The 24,034-nt window shown below is 45.4% G+C and overlaps 1 protein-coding gene across 1 annotated transcript; it reads right to left on the minus strand.

Moving 5' to 3' along the window:
• Nucleotides 1-3,233: 3,233 nt before the first annotated feature.
• On the minus strand, nucleotides 3,234-23,088 carry PGRMC2 (progesterone receptor membrane component 2). The gene is made up of 3 exons (XM_077279131.1): nucleotides 22,629-23,088; nucleotides 5,518-5,673; nucleotides 3,234-4,586 (listed from the first exon to the last, which is right to left on the minus strand). Exons 1-3 carry the CDS (start codon nucleotides 22,912-22,914, stop codon nucleotides 4,489-4,491), a joined length of 540 nt encoding a protein of 179 aa, XP_077135246.1. The 5' UTR covers nucleotides 22,915-23,088; the 3' UTR covers nucleotides 3,234-4,488.
• Between the last annotated feature and the right edge of the window lie 946 nt (nucleotides 23,089-24,034).

Below are 24,034 nucleotides of genomic sequence, written 5' to 3' on the forward strand. Positions count from 1 at the left end.
CTGCCTTGATTTGCTTTTTACATAATTTAATTTATTTAATGCCTCCTCACTACCTACTTCCTTTAGTTCTCTAAATGCTTTCTTTTTGTCACTTATTGCGCCCCTTACAGCTTTATTTAGCCATATTGGTTTCCTCCTATTTCTAGTATGTTTATTGCCATACGGTATATACTGTGCACAGGTCCTATCCAGGATGCTAATAAATGTCTGTGCAAGCGCCGCACAACGGGGGCAGCGGATGCTGTTTTTCCACGCATCCGCTGCCCCATTGTGAGGTGCGGGGAGGTGGGGGCGGAGTTCCGGCCGCGCATGCGCGGTCGGAAATGGCGGACCGTCGGCACAAAAAAAGTTACATATAACGTTTTTTGCGGCCGGCGGTCCGCCACAACCCGACGCAACCGTCGCATGACGGTTGCGACGTGTGTCAATACGTCGCAATGCGTCGCTAATGTTAGTCTATGGGGAAAAAACGCATCCTGCAGACGACTTTGCAGGATGCGTTTTTTCGCCAAAACGACGCATTGCGGCATATGCAAAAAAACGCTAGTGTGAAAGCAGCCTTAATTTGGCACATGGAAAGGCAGGACACAGTACTAAGGGAACCATCCACAATAAAAGGTCACGTTGAAGTGGTTGGATGGCTTTTGTGCTCTTTGATTAAAAAAAAAAAAAAAAGTACCTTAAGTTTTTAACGTTTACAGCAATAAGAGAGTTCATGTGTTCATTAATCAGTGTGCTGACGCATCGTGTATGTAAGTGGTTTGCTAAGTGGCCAATATACTGTTTGTGCACCTGTACCATCATTTTATATTAAACTAGATGGGGGCCCATGCTATCGCATCGGGAGGGCGGTAATGTCACGATGGGGCAGGCTTTGCAGTGTTGAGAATCTCTCCCCCCATGTGCTCACCCACCTATCCACTCTCTGTCCCCATGTGCTGACTTCTCCCGTCTGTGCTCTCTTCTTTGACCTGTCTACCCCATGTGCTATCCCCCCTGTCTCTCCTTCCTGTGCTGTGTTCTCCCCTCAAAGACAATACTGACATTACAGCAGGAGATCGCAGAGGATACATTTTATGAGGTAAAATATTGTTTAAAAAGAGCCAGTGAAATATTTTACCTCACAAAATGAATCCACTGTGATCCCCTGCTGTGATGTCAGTATTATCTTTTGCTTCCTCCCCTGCCCAGGAGATGTGGCATGCTCCGTACACGGTCAGACACAGTCAATTTTTAAAAAGAACTTTCGTTCGTGGGAAAACCCCTTTAATGTGACCGGCTTCCTCTGCCTGTAGACACGTCGCGCATCTGCCGCTGGGATCAGCCGAATGATTTACTGCACCTGCACGTAATCCGTGCAGTAAATCAGATCGCCACCATCTTTGTGCAGACAGATAGCAGCGGTCACATTAAAACTGCACATGCGCTCCTCCTGTACAAAGATGGCAGAAGTCAGTGAATCATTCTGCTGATCCCGGTGGCGGCATGTTTGCGACAGTGTTCCGCTGGTGGTACCGCACAAGAGGCTGCACAAGTGTGTGAGAGTGTGAACGTGTGAGTGTGCGAGTATGTGTGGTGCGACGGTGTTCCGCTGGTGATACCACGCAATAGGTTGGTACCAGCAGCAGTTTCCATAGAGACACCCATCACTTGGGTGTCCCAATATGGCGGTTGGTGAACTTCCTCCGCTTGGAATTCTGGGATACTGTGACATCTGGACAGAACAGGAAATGAAAACATTACAAGGCAATTCTATAAATAGATGTTTTTTAACTGATATTCTGCTGGTCGAAAAGGGCTTTGAAGTACTTCCAACAAAGTTTTTATCTCCTTAACATATTGAAGCCAGCACATTAAATAGCACTGTGTACTTAAAATTGCTAATTTTGCCTTTCTACCCAGCCAATTGTTCCCTTTTCTATTAGATTGATGACCTCACTTCATTAAAAACTGGCTAGCTCAAACCATGTAAGCTCCATGCAGAAGCAGGAAGTCAGTTTTCCCTGTATGACTCATGAGTCCCTGCAAAAAGTCATGGGTGGGGGGGTGAGCAGCTGGGTCAGGAGTTGAAGAGGGGAATGACATATGCAGGGACAAGAAACTTCCTCTTTCTACATTGAGCAGAGAAAAAAGAATAATTAGCTGGGTAGAAAAGCAAAACAAGCAACTGTAGGTACCCAGTGCTATATAATACGATTGCAATATATTAAGAGGATAAAAACTTTGATGGAAGCAGTGCTTCTTTAAAGATCTGAGTGAACCTGACAAGGGTAAAAATGTGATGGTCATATAAAACAAGTCTAAGGACAGGATAAAAGAGAACTGGTTAACTGGCCCAATGTACATGGATGCCTAAAGCTTATGCCCATGGAAAATGTAGCAGCTTCTCTAGTCCTATCCCACTAAACATCTACTGTACAATACTGCCCTCTGTGATAGGTGTAAAAACAAAAATGCCGATCATTGCATTTGGTTGCATAGTTACAGAATGGTGAGCGTGCTCATGCTTACCCATGTCCACAAGGGCTTTAGAACAGCATCTATCACATCATATGGACTGCTGCTAGGTACATGTGTCATCCCATCAAGGAAAATAGAAAAAAATTGGGTGTCCGGCTCAACAGGACTGGATTTTCCTTTTCTTTTTACTGTTCAAACACGTCAACCATGTAAATTTTTCTTTTGTATGCACCATATTTTCTTTTGAAAAATAAAAAGGAAAATCCAGTCCTGTTGAGCCGGACTCCAATTTTATTTATTTTTTTTCCTTGATGTGAGGCCAGGGCGAGGCCGGTGTCTGAGCCCCAGGTGGATGAGCAGAGCAACTGGGTGAGCTGGAATTAAGTTTCTATACATGTGTCGTCACCGCACTAAGGGAGCAGGATCCCGCAATTCATTTGGAGGCTTACTTTTACATCTAACACCTACCTGAACATTGTTACAGACCTTGTATGCCCTCAATGACAATGATTCCCTAAGGCAACAAGACAATTTAGTGTATTCTGCTGCTGAAAACATGGTACCTTCAGAAATCTTGTGTACTTCATGCCTTGGAGTAACAGAATTGGGATGTTCGGATATAGCAGATACTTCTTGGATCCTATTGGACACATTTTCTATTAATACTTTTCGCTCTTAATATTCATTGATCTCAATGTCTCATATTGCAATCAAGCCCTACTCCCAAAGCTTTACTTCCTACTGTGAACCATAGAGATACAGACATTTGGTTTATTGTACATGCTTTATTAAAATGGTACCCATTATTTACAGTTTCCTCAGAAAACAACTCGCATCTCTCACAACACCCACACACTCTCCCAAGCACACCGACTACTCCACAAACATGTAGACTCAAGTGTTTTTTTCTGAGCAAAATAAAGCAGTGCTGGGGCAGGAGGGGCTGCACGTGGCCATACAATGCTATCTTTAGAACACATTATATGGCAGTAATACTGAAGACTCCTTGTTTCCATTCTATTTATAGAGAATGACAGTTTTCCAGTCAATACAGAACATCAACTTCAGTATCAAAGCTGCTTGCAATGACTGAACTAATACATGGGCTTTTTTTTTTTTATTCCCTTAAAGCGATTCAAGTCTTTACAAGAAGTAAGGCACATAGAGAACAGCGGGGCTGCTGAAGATGGCTGCACGGCATTTTATCAATGGATCAGAGGCCTCTGCAGCAGCAACGCTGTTCAGATTGATTTCATCACGAGTGCAGATGAACACTATCCTACAAGATGCTGAAAAGGCTGCCTTTAATACAAGTGGATTTGGAAACCCCCCCCTCCTACATATCACCAGGCCAACACCTAAAATGCAGTCCTGGATGTTTTAGACCGTGGAAAGAAGAAAAAAGAAAAAGAAAACCTGATTGATCTTTGTGAGATTCACCTGAAGTTTTCCCAGAACAAAAAAAAAAAATATATATATATATGAGATGCTAATACCTGGCATTGCTAGTGAAAATGTACATACAAAATTACTGTGGACTTCACATCGAAACATTGGTATAAGTAGTGCAGACTGACAAATGTCCAGAAGAAGAAAGGGAAGGGGGCTGAAGAATAAAGGAGGTCGACATTTCTACTTATCACACAGGAACCAGGACACCACAAAGTGTACGCTTCTTCCCAGGCCAGAGCTATCTGTACCCGCCAGCACTATGGCATAGGAATGCCCAGCTAGATTTACAAGGAATTATGGACTAGTGTTGATAAAACAAGTAGAGCTATATGTAACGCTTCCCACAAAGCTGGGATCCTGGACCAGGGTTCATTACACAGCTACTGCCTCGAGGCCGGGAGGGTGGAGGACATAGTTGGCAGTAAGGATCAAAGAATGAGCATTATTAAAATCTTCTTTGAAGGGTCATCTTTGTACAAAATTGGGACACTAGTGTTGAGCATGTTGTCCACGTTTGATTTTTGGGGAGTTACAGATTGCAGTTTTTGAAAGGCCCCAGACTTTGGTTGTGAAAGTTCATTCCTGCTTTGAGTGGTCTCGTACATCTTCTTCATCTGTATACTCAGACGGCTCTTCTCCTGGCTTTAACAACCGCCCGACATATTCATACTTTTCTGTTAAAAAGAAAGTCCTCATTAGGAAAAGAACTCACAGGTACATCATGGAAAGCTAGAAAGGTTTTCTTCTGGCTCATTAGTGGCAGGAACCTGACACGCTCCACTGAACAGAACTAACACACGGATTTCACTAAGCTTCCGGGGAAGGACTATGTCAGGCTAATCATTTCATGTTACATAGTTACATAGGTTGAAAAACTGACCTAGGTCCATCAAGTTCAACCTTTCTCCACTAATTACACATTTTATCACTAAATTAACGATAATCCACAATGCTATGTGTACTGAGGAAATCATCCAGCCCTTTTATAAAAGATGTTATAGTATTTGCCAATACTAGGTCTTGTGGCAGGGCATTATACAGTCTGACTGCTCTAACTGTAAAGAACCTACTTTGCTGAAGGAATCACCTTTATTCATGTTGTATTTCCACCATTCACACAAACTAAGACTTTACAAAATAGCCACTGCGGACAATATATGAACACGTCCTGGACATATACCAGTGAATCTTTCTCCAGATATCACCTTTTCTAAGCTACTGCTTTAGTAGGATTCACAAGCCTAGAAACAGAATAGACCATCTTTGATGGAAAGGCAGCAACATGGAATATATTAATCAGCAAGCAGTCAGTTTTGTACCGTTTACTCCTGTGGAGCACTATGAAATTGTATCAGAGGATTGTTCTAGCCACAAGGATTTGTTAGTATCTGATACCCATCATGCAACACTACCTCTAGAACAGACAATGGGGGAGCAGCATACCATGGCAGTGGAAAAGTGTAATTTGTAAGACCAAGTATATTAAAAGTTTTCATATCCTATGCAGTAAACGAGTATTCCAAAATTCAATCAGATTTTGAAGAACCTCTTTCAGAAACCGTCTGCCTACCCAATGCACGGCATACATTTCCAGCTATACTGTACCTTTAAACTGCATCTCCCACTCTCGAACACTTTCCATTTGTACAGCTTTGAGGTCTGACAAGTCGTCGTATTCATCTCTTAGTGCCTCTTTATCAAGACAAAAAGTTGCAAGTCCCCTGGAGGCATCTCTACCGGCAAATATCCCGTATGGCCCATCTGTAAAATAAGAAAAGAAAAACCTTCTTGTAAATGAAGTAGAGAAGCCAAGCAGAACATTGCAACAAGACCGCCATGAGGTGCACACAACCCCCATCTCTGTGCACAAGCTCAACATACAGAAGACACAAAATTACAGTGCTCCATAACATGACACAGAGTAGACACAAACTGAGCATATCCTCTTCAGAATACCTAGTAGGCACCAGCTCCATCCTTGTCTGCCTGAAAGACACTGAACCATATGAGCACTTGTGTGTCACCAGGTTTAAAATGCACCAAAAGCATGACACATACCAAGCGGCAAATACACCGGCTGAAATAAGTCGGCCATCACTGCCATCTGACAGGGAATTTGGCAAGTGTTACACCTCGTATTGGGCACAGAAGAGAGGCTTCCCCCTCACAGCAATGTAAAAAAAACCCAGAAGCTTTCACCCTGCACATCTGCAGAGGTGTTAGAGGGGTTAACTCATCAGGTTAATTGGGTAAATTTGCAAAGTGCTTGAAAAACAAGGAACATTGCAATTTACCTGTTATTAGAAATCCTCTCCATTCAAAGGAAAGGAGGAAATGGTACGTTTATTATTTACTGCTTACTTCCAAGATAACATGGTAGTACATTGGGGACGTGTCAATGTATTGAGTGCATTCACTTCCAGTCAATTTCCATGTGGCTTCAAAGCTCGATTTCTATGTGCAGGCCCATTGTATTACTACTAGACAAGTACCGTACGTGTTTTATTTAATTCCCAGGACCTATATAGCTAGACGTCTGGTTTAACCATAGAATCCGTCCACTTAGGGTATGTTTCCACGGTCAGTAAACGCTGCGGATTTGACGTCGTGTACAGCTGCAGAGTCCAAATCGCAGCGGCCAGATGTTACAGCATAGTGGAAGGGATTTTATAAAATCCCGTCTCCACTATGCGTGCAGGGACGCCTCCGACATCCCTGCATATACGCACATGCAGCATGTCTTTCTAGACTGCAGCATGTCAATTTATCTTGCGGAGATGCTGAGTCTCCGCAAGATAAATATATAGTCCAATGTATAGGATGTGGTCATTCCGCACGGTTCACTCAACACATGCGGAATCACCGAGCGTACAAAAGCCGGCAGCGCTTTGGACGGAGCTGCGTCCAAAGTGCTGCCAATCCGGACCGTCGAAACATACCCTAAGGTTTTTCTTTAATGGCTGAAGCATTTGCACGAGCAGGATGGGCCAGAATCAAATAATTTTCTCTTTAATGCTGCTGCAGTACAATACATAAAGGGATGCTTATTCATCTACACCTCTCCTAATCCCTTTAATAGGTGTAATATTTCTAATGAGACTAAATTAAGCATATTTTTAGGGCTGGTGATAATCATTGCAATGAAATTCCCACAGCTTCCATCAATAGGTCAGAAAAAATGTTGAGAAGAAAAAAACATTATGCATTAACCCCTTCATGACAGAGCCCTTTTTCGTTTTTGCGTTTGTTTTTCGCTCCCCTTCTTCCCAGAGCCATAACTTTCTTATTTTTCCACGTTATTTTGGCCACGTGAGGGCTTGTTTTTTGCGGGACGAGATGTACTTTTGAACGACACCATTGGTTTTACCATATCGTGCACTCAAAAACAGGAAAAAAGTTTCAAGTGCGGTGAATTTTTGTTTTACCATGTTCATCAAACGCTAAAACTGACCTGCCATTATGATTCTCCAGGTCACTACGAGTTCATAGACACCAAACATGTCTAGGTTTAAAAAAATCAAAAGTTTGTTTTAAAAAATAAAAAATTGAGCCTTTTTCCGAGACCAGTAGCATATCCATATTTCATGATCTCGGGTTGGGCGAGGACTTATTTTTTTGCGTGCCGAGCTGACGTTTTTAATGATACCATGTTGGTGCACATATGATCTTTTGATTGCCCGTTATTGCATTTTAATGCAATGTCGCGGCGACCAAAAAACATAATTCTGGCATTTTTACTTTTTCTCGCTATACCATCTAGTGATCAGGTTAATCCTTTTTTATTGATAGATCGAGCGATTCTGAACACGGCGATACCAAATATATGTAGGTTTGATTTTTTTTAATTGTTTTATTTCGAATGGGGCAAAAGGGGGGTGATTTGAACTTTTATACTTTTTTAATATTTTTAAAAACATTTTTTTTTTTTTTTAACTTTTGGCATGCTTCAATAGTCTTCATGGGAGACTAGAAGCTGCTATAACCTGATCGGCTCTGCTACAACCTGATCGGCTCTGCTACATACAGGCAGTGATCAGATCGCCTGTATGTAGCAGAATTGCTGACTTGATATGAGCGCTGACCACCGGGTGGCGCTCATAGCAATCCAGCAGTGACAACCATAGAATTCTGCAGACCTCTGGTTGTCATGGCAGCCTGTCGGTGACCCGCAATCACGTGACGGAGGTCACCGATGGGTGGATTTCCGCCGCGATTGCCGGAAGAGCATGTTAAATGCAGACGTCAGTTTGACAGCTGCATTTAAAGGGAACCTGTCACCCCGTTTTTTCAGTATGAGATAAAAATACCATTAAATAGGGCCTGAGCTGTGCTGGACAATAGTGTATTTTGTGTACCCCGATTCCCCACCTATGCTGCCGAAATACCTTACCAAAGTCGCCGTTTTCGCCTGTCAATCAAGGTGGTCTGGTCAAATGGGCATGGTGACATCGCTGTTTCTTCCCCCAGATCTTGCTTATCTTTCCGTTGGTGGCGTAGTGGTTTGCGCATACCCAACAGCGGAATGCACTGCGCAGCTGAAGAAAAAGAGCGCGATCTGCGCTATTCACCGCTTTATCGCTGGCTGCGGCCATCTTCCTGAGGCCGCGCGTACGCAGATGGAGCGCTCTGCTGCCCGGGCCTTCAGGAAAATGGCCGCGGGATGCCGCGCGTGCGCAGATGGAGATCGCGGCGGCCATTTTTCTGAAGCCGATATGCGAACTCGGCTGCGGCATTTTCCTGAAGCCCTGGGCAGCAGAGCGCTCCATCTGCGCATGCGCGGCCTCAGGAAGATGGCCGCCGCCAGCGATAAAGCGGTGAATAGCGCAGATCGCGCTCTTTTTCTTCAGCTGCGCAGTGCATTCCCCTGTTGGGCATGCGCAAACCACTATGCCACCAACGGAAAGATAAGCATGATCTGGGGGAGCAGAGGCGATTTCACCATGCCCATTTGACCAGACCACCTTGATTGACAGGCAAAAACGGCGACTTTGGTAAGGTATTTCGGCAGCATAGGTGGGGAATTAGGGTACACAAAATACACTATTGTCCAGCACAGCTCAGGCCCTATTTAATGGTATTTTTATCTCATACTGAAAAAACGGGGTGACAGGTTCCCTTTAACGGGTTAATAGCTGCTGGTGGATCACAATTCCACCCGCGGCCGTTCCGGGCACATGTCAGCTGTTCAAGACAGCTGACATTTGCCGGAAAAGATGTGAGCTTAGCAGCGGAGCCCACATCAAAGAGGGAGACACGACATGCGCAGTACATGTATGGCGCATGTCGGCCCTATGGGTATAATACGCAAAATATATATAGGACACTCCCAAAAAAATACTATACTAAACAACAACGAAAAGGGAGTAAAAGTCCTGAAGAAAATTGGAACAATTTTTATTGAAAATACATATATAATAACAGGTATATTGATAAAAAAAAGCTCTTATACAGCTCTGGCAAAAATTAAGAGACCACTGCAAAATGTTCAGTTTGTCTGATTTTTCTCTTTATAGGTATATTTTTGAGTAAAATGTTAATTGTTCTTTTATTCTATAAACTTCTGACGTCTGCGAATTTCCAAGCAATAAATTTTGTATTTTTTTTCCTGAAAAGAAGAAATGGTCAAAATTAACCCCTTCACCCCCAAGGGTGGTTTGCACGTTAATGACCGGGCCAATTTTTACAATTCTGACCACTGTCCCTTTATGAGGCTATAACTCTGGAACGCTTTGACGGATCTTGGCGATTCTGACATTGTTTTCTCGTGACATATTGTACTTCATGTTAAAGGTAAAATTTATTCGATATAACTTGCCTTTATTTGTGAAAAAAATGGAAATTTGGCGAAAATTTTGAAAATTTTGCAATTTTCCAACTTTGAATTTTTGTGCCCTTAAATCACAGACATATGTCACGCAAAATACTTAATAAGTAACATTTCCCACATGTCTACTTTACATCAGTACAATTTTGGAACCAAAATTTTTTTTTGTGACGGAGTTATAAGGGTTAAAAGTTGACCAGCAATTTCTCATTTTTACAACACCATTTTTTTTTAGGGACCACATCTCATTTGAAGTCATTTTGAGGGGTCTATATGATAGAAAATACTCAAGTGTGACACCATTCTAAAAACTGCACCCCTCAAGGTGCTCAAAACCACATTCAAGAAGTTTATTAACCCTTCAGGTGTTTCACAGGAATTTTTGGAATGTTTAAATAAAAATGAACATTTAACTTTTTTTCACACAAAATTTATTTCAGCTCCAATTTGTTTTATTTTACCAAGGGTAACAGGAGAAAATGGACCCCCAAAGTTGTTGTACAATTTGTCCTGAGTACGCTGATACGCCATATGTGGGTGTAAACCATTGTTTAGGCGCATGGCAGAGCTTGGAAGGGAAGGAGCGCCATTTGACTTTTCAATGCAAAATTGACTGGAATTGAGATGGGACGCCATGTTGCGTTTGGAGAGCCCCTGATGTGCCTAAACATTGAAACTCCCTACAAGTGACACCATTTTGGAAAGTAGACCCCCTAAGGAACTTATCTAGATGTGTGGTGAGCACTTTGACCCACCAAGTGCTTCACAGAAGTTTATAATGCAGAGCCGTAAAAATAAAAAATCATATTTTTTCACAAAAATGATCTTTTCGCCCCCAATTTTTTATTTTCCCAAGGGTAAGAGAAGAAATTGGACCCCAAAAAATGTTGTGCAATTTGTCCTGAGTACGCTGATACCCCATATGTGGGTGTAAACCATTGTTTGGGCGCATGGCAGAGCTTGGAAGGGAAGGAGCGCCATTTGACTTTTCAATGCAAAATTGACTGGAATTGAGATGGGACGCCATGTTGCGTTTGGAGAGCCCCTGATGTGCCTAAACATTGAAACTCCCTACAAGTGACACCATTTTGGAACGTAGACCCCCTAAGGAACTTATCTAGATGTGTGGTGAGCACTTTGACCCACCAAGTGCTTCACAGAAGTTTATAATGCAGAGCCGTAAAAATAAAAAATCATATTTTTTTCACAAAAATGATCTTTTTGCCCCCAATTTTTTATTTTCCCAAGGGTAAGAGAAGAAATTGGACCCCAAAAAATGTTGTGCAATTTGTCCTGAGTACGCTGATACCCCATATGTGGGTGTAAACCATTGTTTGGGCGCATGGCAGAGCTTGGAAGGGAAGGAGCGCCATTTGACTTTTCAATGCAAAATTGACTGGAATTGAGATGGGACGCCATGTTGCGTTTGGAGAGCCCCTGATGTGCCTAAACATTGAAACTCCCTACAAGTGACACCATTTTGGAAAGTAGACCCCCTAAGGAACTTATCTAGATGTGTTTTGAGAGCTTTGAACCCCCAAGTGTTTCACTACAGATTATAACGCAGAGCCGTGAAAATAATTTTTTTTTTTTTCTCAAAAATGATTTTTTAGCCCCCAGCTTTGTATTTTTACAAGGGTAACAGAATAAATTGGACCCCAAAATTTGTTTTCCAATTTGTCCTGAGTACGCTGATACCCCATATGTGGGGGGGAACCACTGTTTGGGCGCATGACAGAGCTCGGAAGGGAAGGAGCGCCATTTGGAATGCAGACTTAAATGGATTGGTCAGCAGCCGTCACGTTGCATTTGCAGAGCCCCTGATGTACCCAAACAGTACAAACCCCCCACAAGTGACCCCATATTGGAAACTAGACCTCCCAAGGAACTTATCTAGATGTGTTTTGAGAACTTTGAACCCCCAAGTGTTTCACTAAAGTTTATAGCGCAAAGCCGTGAAAATAAAAATTCTTTTTTTTTTTTCACAAAAATGATTTTTTAGCCCCCAGTTTTGTATTTTCACAAGGGTAACAGGATAAATTAGACCCCAAAAGTTGTTGTCCAATTTGTCCTGAGTACGCTGATACCCCATATGTCGGGGGGAACCACTGTTTGGGCGCATGACAGAGCTCGGAAGGGAAGGAGCGCCATTTGGAATGCAGCCTTAAATGGATTGGTCTGCAGGCGTCACGTTGCATTTGCAGAGCCCCTGATGTACCCAAACAGTACAAACCCCCCACAAGTGACCCCATATTGGAAACTAGACCTCCCAAGGAACTTATCTAGATGTGTTGTGAGAACTTTGAACCCCCAAGTGTTTCACTACAGTTTATAATGCAGAGCCGTGAAAATAAAACATCTTTTTTTTCCCACAAAAATGATTTTTAGCCCCCCAAATTTTTATTTTCCTAAGGATAACAAGAGAACTTGGACCCCAGAAGTTGTTGTTCAATTTGTCCCGAGTACGCTGATAACACATATGTTGGGGTAAACCCCTTTTTGGGCGCACGGGAGAGCTCGGAAGGGAAGGAGCACTGTTTTACTTTTTCAACGCAGAATTGGCTGGAATTGAGATTGGACGCCATGTCGCGCTTGGAGAGCCCCTGATGTGCCTGATCAGTGGAAACTCCCCAATTCTACCTGAAACCCTAACCCAAACACACCCCTAACCCTAATCCCAACGGTAACCCTAACCACACCCCTAGCCCTGACACACACATAATTCTAATCCCAACCCTAATCCAAACGTAAATGTAATCCAAACCCTAACCCTAACTTTAGCCCCAACCCTAACTTTACCTCCAACCCTAGCCCTAACCCTAACCCTACCCCTAACCCTAAACGTGACTGAAATACGTGGCACTGAAATACGTGGCACTGAAATACGTGGCACTGAAATACGTGGCACTGAAATACGTGGCACTGAAATACGTGGCACTGAAATACGTGGCACTGAAATACGTGATACGTGGCACTGAAACACGTGGCACTGAAACACGTGGCACTGAAACACGTGGCACTGAAACACGTGGCACTGAAACACGTGGCACTGAAATACGTGGCACTGAAATACGTGGCACTGAAATACGTGGCACTGAAATACGTGATACGTGGCACTTAAATACGTGGCACTGAAACACGTGGCACTGAAATACGTGGCACTGAAATACGTGGCACTGAAATACGTGGCACTGAAATACGTGGCACTGAAATACGTGGCACTGAAATACGTGGCACTGAAATATGTGATATGTGGCACTTAAATACGTGGCACTGAAATACGTGGCACTGAAATACGTGGCACTGAAATACGTGGCACTGAAATATGTGATACGTGGCACTTAAATACGTGGCACTGAAACACGTGGCACTGAAATACGTGATACGTGGCACTGAAATACGTGGCACTGAAATACGTGGCACTGAAATACGTGCAACTGAAATACGTGGTACTAAAATATGTGGCACTGAAATACGTGATACGTGGCACTGAAATACGTGGCACTGAAACACGTGGCACTGAAATACGTGATACGTGGCACTGAAATACATGGCACTGAAATACGTGGCACTGAAATACGTGGCACTGAAATACGTGGCACTGAAATACGTGGCACTATGACTGTCAGAAAATGTTCATTAAACGGTTAGGGGTGAGGTTAGGGGTAGAGTTAGGGTTAGGGTTTGGATCCCTTTATCACCTTGATGGTGGTGGGTGGCTTTTCAGTGTGTTTTCTGTTTTTTTCGATAAAAATGCATGCGTTTTTAACGCAAACAAACGCATGTGCTTAAAAACGCAAGAAAATACTGCAGGTTGTATTTCTGAAAATGAACGCATGCAGAAAAAAACCGCATGCGTTTGAAAACGCGACCAAACGCGTACAAAAAAACCGCATGCGTTTTCAATGTTAAATATAGGGAAAAAACGCATGCGTTTTTTTGTGCAAAAAACGCTGCAGACAAAAACGGAAGTGTGAAACCAGCGACGCTTTTTATAGCAAAAAAGTTTTTGCGTCTCCACATTTTGAGACCTATAATTTTTCCACATTTGCTCCACAGAGTCATGTGAGGTCTTGTTTTTTGCGGGACGAGTTGACGTTTTTATTGGTAACATTTTCGGACACGTGACCGTTTTTGATCGCTTTTTATTCCGATTTTTGTGAGGCAGAATTACCAAAAACCTGCTATTCATGAATTTCTTTTGGGAGAGGCGTTTATACCGTTCCGGGTTTGGTAAAATTGATAAAGCAGTTTTATTCGTCGGGTCAGTATGATTACAGCGATATCTCATTTATATCATTTTTTTTATGTTTTGGCGCTTTTATACGATAAAAACTATTTTATAGAAAAAATAATTATTTTGGTATCGCTTTATTCTCAGGACTATAACTTTTTTATTTTTTTGCTGATGATGCTGTATGGCGGCTTGTTTTTTGCGGGACAAGATGACGTTTTCAGCGGTACCATGGATATTTATATCAGTCTTTTTGATCGCGTGTTATTCCACTTTTTGTTCGGCGGTATGGTAATAAAGCGTTGTTTTTTGCCTCGTTTTTTTTTTTTTTTTCTTACGGTGTTTACTGAAGGGGTTAACTAGTGTGGCAGTTTTATAGGTTGGGTCGTTACGGACGTGGCGATACTAAATATGTGTACTTTTATTGTTTTTTTTTTTTTAATTTAGATAAAGAAATGTATTTATGGGAATAATATTTTTTTTTTTTTTTTCATTATTTTGGAATATTTTTTTTTATTTTTTTTTACACATTTGGAAATTTTTTTTTTTACTTTTTTACTTTGCCCCAGGGGGGGACAATACAGATCGGTGATCTGCCAGTTTGCATAGCACTCTGACAGATCACCGATCTGCGAGAAGTGCAGGCTGCTTCACAGTGCCTGCTCTGAGCAGGCGTCTGTGAAGCCACCTCCCTCCCTGCAGGACCCGGATCCGCGGCCATCTTGGATCCGGGTCTGGAGCAGGCAGGGAGGGAGGTAAGACCCTCGCAGCAACGCGATCACATCGCGTTGCTGCGGGGGGCTCAGGGAAGCCCGCAGGGAGCCCTCTCCCTGCGCGATGCTTCCCTGCATCGCCGGCACATCGCGATCATGTTTGATCGCGGTGTGCCGGGGGTTAATGTGCCGGGGGCGGTCCGTGACCGCTCCTGGCACATAGTGCCGGATGTCAGCTGCGATATGCAGCCGATACCCGGCCGCGATCGGCCGCGCTCCCCCCGTGAGCGCGGCCGATCGGCTATGACGTACTATCCCGTCGGCGGTCATACGGGCCCACCCCACCTCGACGGGATAGTACGTCAAATGTCGGGAAGGGGTTAAAAACAAAAAACCCAGTGCTTTCAGACCTCAAATAATGCAAAGAAAACAAGTTCATTATCACTTATAAACAACAATACTAATGTTTTAGCTCAGGAGGAGTTCAGAAATCAATATTTTGTGGAATAACCATTTTTAATCACAGCTTTCATGCGTCTTGGCATGCTTGCCACCAGTCTTTCACACTGCTTACGGCACAAAAATGTAAGCATTTCTTCTTTGTTTGATTTCTTGTGACTATCCATCATCCTCTTGATTACATTCCAGAGGTTTTCAATGGGGTTCAGGTCTGGAGATTGGGCTGCCCATGACAGGGTATTGATGTGGTGGTCTCTTAATTTTTGCCAGAGCTGTATGTGAAATCAAGATGGAATGAAAGGCTAAATGGGAACAGAGAAAAACAACACATCCATGTTGCTAGTATAGTGAATATGGGGAATGAATCCTGGACATAGTGTGAATATATTAGTATAAAGAATGGTATTGCACTTCAAGACATGTGCAATTAAGACTCATCAGATGACGTACACCTGGGGTCATTACTATATATATGTAGGATTTAGCATACAGACAGATACAGCCCCCCGAGGAAGCCCACACAAAACGCGCATTGGGGCTGGCTGACTGACACATCCCAGTGGGACATTATGGGTAAGAGCCTGGACTGATGTGTTAGACTATTTTTGGATGGGACTTGGACTTGCTGATGGGGTAGTGTGTTCTACTACAATTATAAAGCCGGTCCTTCACAAGTTTAATTTATTTATATTGAATTTCATCCTCCCCAGTAATACCATGTCCTAAGAGATGCAATAGCACTTTATGTCTGGCATTTCTTTATACTGATATATTCACACTATGTCCAGGACTCATTCCCCATATCCACTATACTAACAACATGGATGTGTTGATTTTTCTGTTCCCATTTAGCCTTTCATTCCATCTAGTCCTCACATAGATTTTTTTTTCTATCAATGTGCCTGTTATTATATATGTATTTTCAATAAAAATTCTTACAATTTTCTTCAGGACTTTTACTCCCTTTTTTTTGTTATTGTTTAGGATACTACTAAAAGTCAGGAGCAGGCCATGCCCTCTCACCTCCATCTAGCTGTTAGGGTACTGTCACACAGTGCAATTTTGATCGCTACGACGGCACGATTCGTGACGTTCTAGCGATATCGTTACGATATCGCTGTGTCTGACACGCTACTGCGATCAGACATCACGCTGAGAATCGTACGTCGTAGCAGATCGTTTGGAACTTTCTTTCGTCGCTTGATCACCCGCTGACATCGCTGGATGGTTGTGTGTGACAGCGATCCAGCGATGTGTTCGCTTGTAACCAGGGTAAACATCGGGTTACTAAGCGCAGGGCCGCGCTTAGTAACCCGATGTTTACCCTGGTTACCAGCGTAAACGTTAAAAAAACAAACAGTACATACTTACATTCCGGTGTCTGTCCCCGGCGTCTCAGCTTCTCTGCACTGTGTGAGCGCCTGCCGGCCGGAAAGCGAGCACAGCGGTGACGTCACCGCTCTGCTTTCCGGCTATGGTGCTCACACAGTGCAGAGAAGCTGAGACGCCGGGGGCAGACACCGGAATGTAAGTATGTACTGTTTGTTTTTTTAACGTTTACGCTGGTAACCAGGGTAAACATCGGGTTACTAAGCGCGGCCCTGCGCTTAGTAACCCGATGTTTACCCTGGTTACCAGGGGACATCAGCATCGCTCCAGCGCGGTGATTGCAAAGTGTGACCGCAGTCTACGACGCTGGAGCGATAATCATACGACGCTGCGACGTCACGGATCGTGCCGTCGTAGCGACGAAAATTGCACTGTGTGACAGTACCCTTACTCACAGTAGAGAGCTTCATACTACTGTGTGAGGTAAGGTCTTAGATGGCATGGGGAGAGCAGTGAGGAGCAGCTCCTGTCACACTGAGTTAAAAGTGGTCTAAAGATAACAGAACTGCACTAGGCATCTCATCTTTACAGTTTATGAAGGCAGGGACTGTACAAAAATGTTTTACCTCCTCAGAGTACCCCTTTAAACCAAGGACTTATCTTTCCAGCAGGTTCTCAAGGGCAAATTTTCATGCATTTTTTTTTTTATTATTAAAACAGAATCCTAGACAGAAGAGAGTACAAAAATAAAACCTTATCAAAACTCCACTGTACGATTATGGTTTTAGGATTACTTTCCAAAAAGTGCAATCTCCTATGACAAATTTGTTCCTACAACACATTATATACAAACATGAAGTCACTGATCAAAAGATCCTTCCACATGTGTGTCATACATCCTGTTGTTCACCTACTCACCATGTTTCCCTGTAACCATTAACCTTTGTGATTTATAGGGCAGCACGGTGGCTCAGTGGATAGCAGTGCAGCCTTGCAGCGCTTGGGTCCTGGGTTCTAATCCCACCATGGACAACATCTGCAAGGAGTTTGTATGTTCTCTCCGTGTTTGCGTGGGTTTCCTCCAGGCACTCTGGTTTCCTCCCACACTCCAAAGACATACTGATAGGGAATTTAGATTGTGAGCCCCATCGGGGACAGTGATGATAGTGTGTGCAAACTGTAAAGCGCTGTGGAATATGTTAGCGCTATGAAAAAAATAAACATTATTATATGTAACGGCAGGGGTTAGGAAGGGGCTCAGGACTTATGTAACGCAAAGCAACATATCAACAGTGTTGCTAAAGATGTACTGCTGTAAAAACTAAAAATCATGTTTCAATATATTTCTCCACTTTTCCACTGTATTGGACATCAGTGGTATTTTTCAGAAAGTTACATTTATAGGGGAAAACAATGTTGATAGATGATAACTTGTTGAGTAATGGGTGTCCAACTGCTGGGAACAGCTGTACAGGGACTATATATATTCCCACAATGGAGCGGCAGCACACATGCTTGAACTTTGCTCCAGTCATTTCTTATGGGGCTGCCAAGCACTGCATTCAGCTCAGATCAAACGTTAGACCTGTCACAAAATTTCATAACGGGACTAAAGTTTCCTATTGGGGATATGAAAGTATCAGGAAGAGAGTTGTGACCAGGGATCGTTACTGTTAATGTCCATCCGTGAACAAAATAGTAGTACATGAACACGGTATTAGCTTATATACACAATCAATGTACATAAACTATGAAGGTGTACACACACACACTTCAATATGGCAGATTATACAGCACAACCTCATCCACGTGCATTGTACTTCACAACGACACAATTTTGATGCAGATTCTGTATCAGAAAGCTGCATCGTCTTAACACATTCATACAGGGCTGATTAAATCGCTGAAAATTTTGTGACTGTATTAGATGTGGATTTTGTAGCAGATTTCCAAATATTCATTGCAAAAGGTGAAACCTGCACTCATACTCTAAATTCCCAAATCCGCATGTCTATTTCCTCCCATTCCTTTTCTAAAATGTTATCCACATGGCTGTTATGGCATGCTACATCCAGAGCAATATGCTCTCCTTATGGCTATGCATGCCTATACAATGGAATGTCACAGATAACCGTAGTGGAATATTCCAAATGTAAAGCACTGACAGAAGCAAATACCCAGATATCCACAGGGTTTTTCATCCACAGTAATTTATCTCCTGGCTTATGTATAGCTCCAGCTATTGTCATGTACAGGGTAGAGCAGTACAATTTAATCTTCTCTTTTACAGAAGTCTCATGGCCACTGAACTGTAACTAACCCAGACAAATGTCAGATAGTGCTGTGTACATAGCAAAGTATTAATCTGTGACCCCTAGATCCAGCCGCTGCTCCACTGTTGAGAAGTTAACCTGCATTATAGTTATAGGACCTGTAACTCGGAGCCAACAAGTCAAGTACATGAGCAAGGTCAGAGACGTGCAGCCCTCCTTACATAGTGCAGGCTGCGGAAAGCACTCCCTGCTGCCCGTTATCACCCCCATGGAAATATGGCATTGGGATCTAGACTCCATCTAAACACAATCTATTCAGTTCTCCAAAAGCACTTATTCTACCAACAAGAGATGTGCACACAGCTATAAGGATTGCTTTCTTTTAGTTCTGGAATGTGCTGTGAATTTTACAAAGTTTGCATTGCCAAATAAGTCATTGTACTTCAGTCACTTGCCAGGGAAATATTACAAATCACAATGTGAAAAATATAACGTGCCAGCTCAGCTATTTCACAAAAATCACAAAAATGCAGGGAAGGTCTGCTGGGAATCCAGTGTCGCACAGCGCTAGAAATAGAAATGACACACGTGTCTGGTCTTACAGAAACAAAGCAGTAAGAGTGCCACCCCATAAAGATCCCCCGGCAGCAGGCACACGCCAGTGTCTTCTGCTCCACAGATAGAATACAGTAGCCACTATCACACATTTGCAGGGCACAGGACTTTCTATTGCTGTTTGTACATGAGACGTCACTGAAGCTTAAACTGATTATAATAGCAGAGATTGTGAGGAGATTTCAGAACAAAGCAGCTGCAGAACTGCCCAGAGATTCCTAAGCACAGAAATCTATCATAACGCTCTAATCATCTATACGTATAATTGTGGTCATAAGCATTAGATGGCTGCTGGCTGAAAGAAAGCCATCTTTCCTGGACCCCCACCCCCATTTCACTCTTAGCATGGACAAGAGTGCTGGTCTTCTCAGTAGGAAGAGGGGAGTATGCAACTGCCAGACACAGCAGGTAGCAGCTGATCCTACAGAGAACAAAAGGATGCGGCCCCTGAAATCCAAGGGTATAATCCTCATCTCCAGTGACATCTGCCATCGGGCAAGAGGCAGGTGCCCCAATACACACTAGCCAGCCATGCTCCTTAAAAATGTCAGGATCAGTCACACTATACACCTAATGTATATGGCCAGCTTAAAGGGGTTGACATATCTTCATTATTTAGGAGGATACCACTCCCCAAGCTTGCTAGGAACAGAATACTCTTGATTGACGGTTTGGATGGCTGTAAGGCTGGCCTGAACTAAGCCGCTCTCTGAGGCTGCAGCATCGGTTGAGAACAGACACAGAAACTGGCGGGATACATTCTGTTGCAGAGCAGTGCTGTCAGTTCCAAAAAATATTTGCCTGCAGATATATTGTTAATTAGCAGGTAAATGGCATGTAAATCTTGTCTGGCTGGTTATTGGAAAGGTGGCTACAGGTAGGTTATATTCTCCCTGCAGCCGCTCGCTTCTAGTCCAGGGAGCACAGTCACCACTCACTACACAGTGAGAATGTTGTAATCACTCTCCGGGAAACTGACAGCCCGTGTTACACGCACACACAGTGAGAATGCTGTAATCACTCCCCTGGAAACTGACAGCCCGTGTTACACGCACACACAGTCAGAATGCTGTAATCACTCCCCGGAAAACTGACAGCCCATGTTACACGCACACACAGTGAGAATGCTGTAATCACTCCCCGGGAAACTGACAGCCCATGTTACACGCACACACAGTGAGAATGCTGTAATCACTCCCCTGGAAACTGACAGCCCATGTTACACGCACACACAGTGAGAATGCTGTAATCACTCCCCGGGAAACTGACAGCCCGTGTTACACGCACACACACTTACTTGCCGCTAGTCAATATGCTGGGGAATGACTACAGCACGCTTACTGTATAGTGAGCGGTGACTAACAGCTCCGTGCACTGCCCCAATGACCAGAAGCGAGCAGTCATAAGGAGAGGAAAACTCAATTTTCTCACTATAGCTGTGCTTACAGTAGGCCTGACAGACAATTTAAACACTACTTACACAAATATATCTGCAAGGAAATATCGTTCATTTGTGGGAGGGGGAGAACCTGTCACCAGCAAAAATCACATTAACCTGCAGATATGGGGTTAATCTGCAGGTTAATAGCATTATTACTAACCCGCCCGGCGCCTGCACGTAGAAGAATGCCGCAGGGAGAAAATTAATTTTAATTCTCCCCGGCACCATCTGGTTTAAGTCACCCCTCTGAATATACAAAGCATCGGCTGTATCCGCACCCCCAGCCGTGGATGAATGCCGGCACTAATGTAGAGGGGGTGTCATTAAGGTCAGGAGGCCGGTTACAGCTGCCGCACCATATACTCAGAGCGGTGACTGAATCACCGCAGATGCCCCCCTCATGACAGAGACCAAATTATGCCGAGGAGAATAAAGTTCATTATCTCCCCGCAGCGTTCGGCTAAGTGCAGGCAGGTAAATATCCTGTGGATGTCATTTGTCTAATTATGGGGTCCACCTCTACTGGGACCCTTACTGCCTTTAAGAACATAAGGCGCCCAGAGCCCACACCTGGTGCAGAAAGGGGGTACACATCTATTCAAGGCTACGCCAGATGCCATAAGTTTTCAGGGTGGGAGCTACCTCAGCAGGACGCCCACTATTACACCTCTATGGCATGTCCTTAGGATCTTGCCTAACCTCCACCCAGAAATGATGCTTGGCAGAGGTGTGCCCACCCCAGCACTCCCCTCACCAGCCGTATGCCCACCCCAGCCGTGTGCCCACCCCAGCGCTCCCCTCACCAGCCGTGTGCCCACCCCAGCGCTCCCCTCACCAGCCGTGTGCCCACCCCAGCGCTCCCCTCACCAGCCGTGTGCCCACCCCAGAGCTCCCCTCACCAGCCGTGTGCCCACCCCAGCGCTCCCCTCACCAGCCGTGTGCCCACCCCAGCACTCCCCTCACCAGCCGTGTGCCCACCCCAGCGCTCCTCTCACCAGCCGTGTGCCCACCCCAGCGCCCCCTCACCAGCCGTGTGCCCACCCCAGCGCTCTCCTCACCAGCCGTGTGCCCACCCCAGCCGTGTGCCCACCCCAGCCGTGTGCCCACCCCAGCGCTCCCCTCACCAGCCGTGTGCCCACCCCAGCGCTCCCCTCACCAGCCGTGTGCCCACCCCAGCGCTCCCCTCACCAGCCGTGTGCCCACCCCAGCGCTCCCCTCACCAGCCGTGTGCCCACCCCAGCGCTCCCCTCACCAGCCGTGTGCCCACCCCAGCGCTCCCCTCACCAGCCGTGTGCCCACCCCAGGGCTCCCCTCACCAGCCGTGTGCCCACCCCAGCGCTCCCCTCACCAGCCGTGTGCCCACCCCAGCGCTCCCCTCACCAGCCGTGTGCCCACCCCAGCGCTCCCCTCACCAGCCGTGTGCCCACCCCAGCGCTCCCCTCACCAGCCGTGTGCCCACCCCAGCGCTCCCCTCACCAGCCGTGTGCCCACCCCAGCGCTCCCCTCACCAGCCGTGTGCCCACCCAGCGCTCCCCTCACCAGCCGTGTGCCCACCCCAGCGCTCCCCTCACCAGCCGTGTGCCCACCCCAGCACTCCCCTCACCAGCCGTGTGCCCACCCCAGCCGTGTGCCCACCCCAGCGCTCCCCTCACCAGCCGTGTGCCCACCCCAGCGCTCCCCTCACCAGCCGTGTGCCCACCCCAGCGCTCCCCTCACCAGCCGTGTGCCCACCCCAGCGCTCCCCTCACCAGCCATGTGCCCACCCCAGCGCTCCCCTCACCAGCCGTGTGCCCACCCCAGCGCCCCCTCACCAGCCGTGTGCCCTCACCAGGCCCGTAGAACTTGCTGCCCTCCGTCACGTCGAACACCTTCCCGTGTACGGCCAGCAGGATGCGGGGATTCTTGGTCCCGTCGTAGTCACGCAGCTGCTGCAGGGAGAAGTCTCTCCTCTTCATGCGGGGTAACGTGCAGGCCGCTCGGCTCCCGCTGCCTCTCCAGCGCCCGTACACCCGCCAGGCCCCGTACACCAGCGCCGCCAGCAGCCCCGCGTTCACCAGGACGATCCACACATAGTCCCAGCCCCACCCGGAGGCGTCTTGCTGCCCCTCCGACATCACCCGTGCCGGGTTCCTCCCCGGTCACCACTGGACGACACCCGCCGGGAGGAGGGGACGCGAAGCCGCACACCACAGACCGGTCGGGAATAGCGAGTGGCGGATCCCAGTGTCCTGGAGAGGGGGGCGGGACAGGACGGCAGCACAGCGTCGCCTTGCCGCTCACCAGGTGACGGGAACACTAAAGCGCCACGGCGCTCACTAGTGACGTCACCCAGTCAAGGAGACAGCGAGGAGTGTGTTTTTTTTTGTTCAATAACTTTATTTGTCAGCTAAATGTACAGTGGTACACTAGCGTAGCGATGTAGATAGACTACACAGTGCGCGATGTGGGAGATGCCGTGTAGCGATGATACCACATATCCCACATCTCCACACGGCATCTCCCAAATCAGTATACTACAGTGTGGGCAGTGCTGTATACTACTGTGTGGGCAGTGCTGTATACTACTGTGTGGGCAGTGCTGTATACTACTGTGTGGGCAGTGCTGTATACTCAGGGGTGGATTAAGGGTAGCCAGGGCCCTGGACTGTTCAGACACTGTGGGCCCCCCCCGGTCATGTGACGGGGGGTCATGTGACGCCCGAACCAGATTATTCCAGAAAAATGGCCGGGCCCTACTCTACTGTAACCTATTAAATATTTGTTAAAATCTGCAATACAATTTAGGTATATTTTGACCAATAATATCACATACAAGGAACAAATACCACTGCGCCATGACCAGACCACAAATTACAACCACAGTGATCGAATAATATCACATACAAGGAACAAATACCACCGCACCATGTCAAGACCACATATTACCACCACTTGGTGACCAAATAGCACATTCAAGGGACAAATACCACAACACCATTTCCAGACCACATATTACCACCACATAGTGACTGAATACTGCAATACTGATCAGTAATTAAAAAAAAAACCACAATACTATCACCATCAGTGCCATTATACACAGGAGATCTGTACTTAGTATGCAGTGTCTGTGTAGAGGTAATACAGAGATCACTGGTGACATTGTACACAGGAGCTCTGTATACAGTATGCAGTGTATAGTGTCAGTGTATAGGTAACACTGACTCACCAGTGACGTCTCTAGGTGAAGTCCTT

The sequence above is a fragment of the Ranitomeya variabilis genome, chromosome 1, assembly GCF_051348905.1.
Source record: "Ranitomeya variabilis isolate aRanVar5 chromosome 1, aRanVar5.hap1, whole genome shotgun sequence".
NCBI lineage: Eukaryota > Metazoa > Chordata > Amphibia > Anura > Dendrobatidae > Ranitomeya > Ranitomeya variabilis.

What these genes read in the sequence shown, in the direction of transcription:
- PGRMC2 (XM_077279131.1), bottom strand. Translation starts at nt 22,914, where the DNA reads ATGTCGGAGGGGCAGCAAGACGCCTCCGGGTGGGGCTGGGACTATGTG. An exon ending in CAGCAAGTTCTACGGGCCTG is followed by an intron (nt 5,674 to 22,628) that starts GTGAGGGCACAC and finishes CTTATTTTACAG; the next exon opens with ATGGGCCATACGGGATATTT. An exon ending in GTGGGAGATGCAGTTTAAAG is followed by an intron (nt 4,587 to 5,517) that starts GTACAGTATAGC and finishes TCTTTTTAACAG; the next exon opens with AAAAGTATGAATATGTCGGG.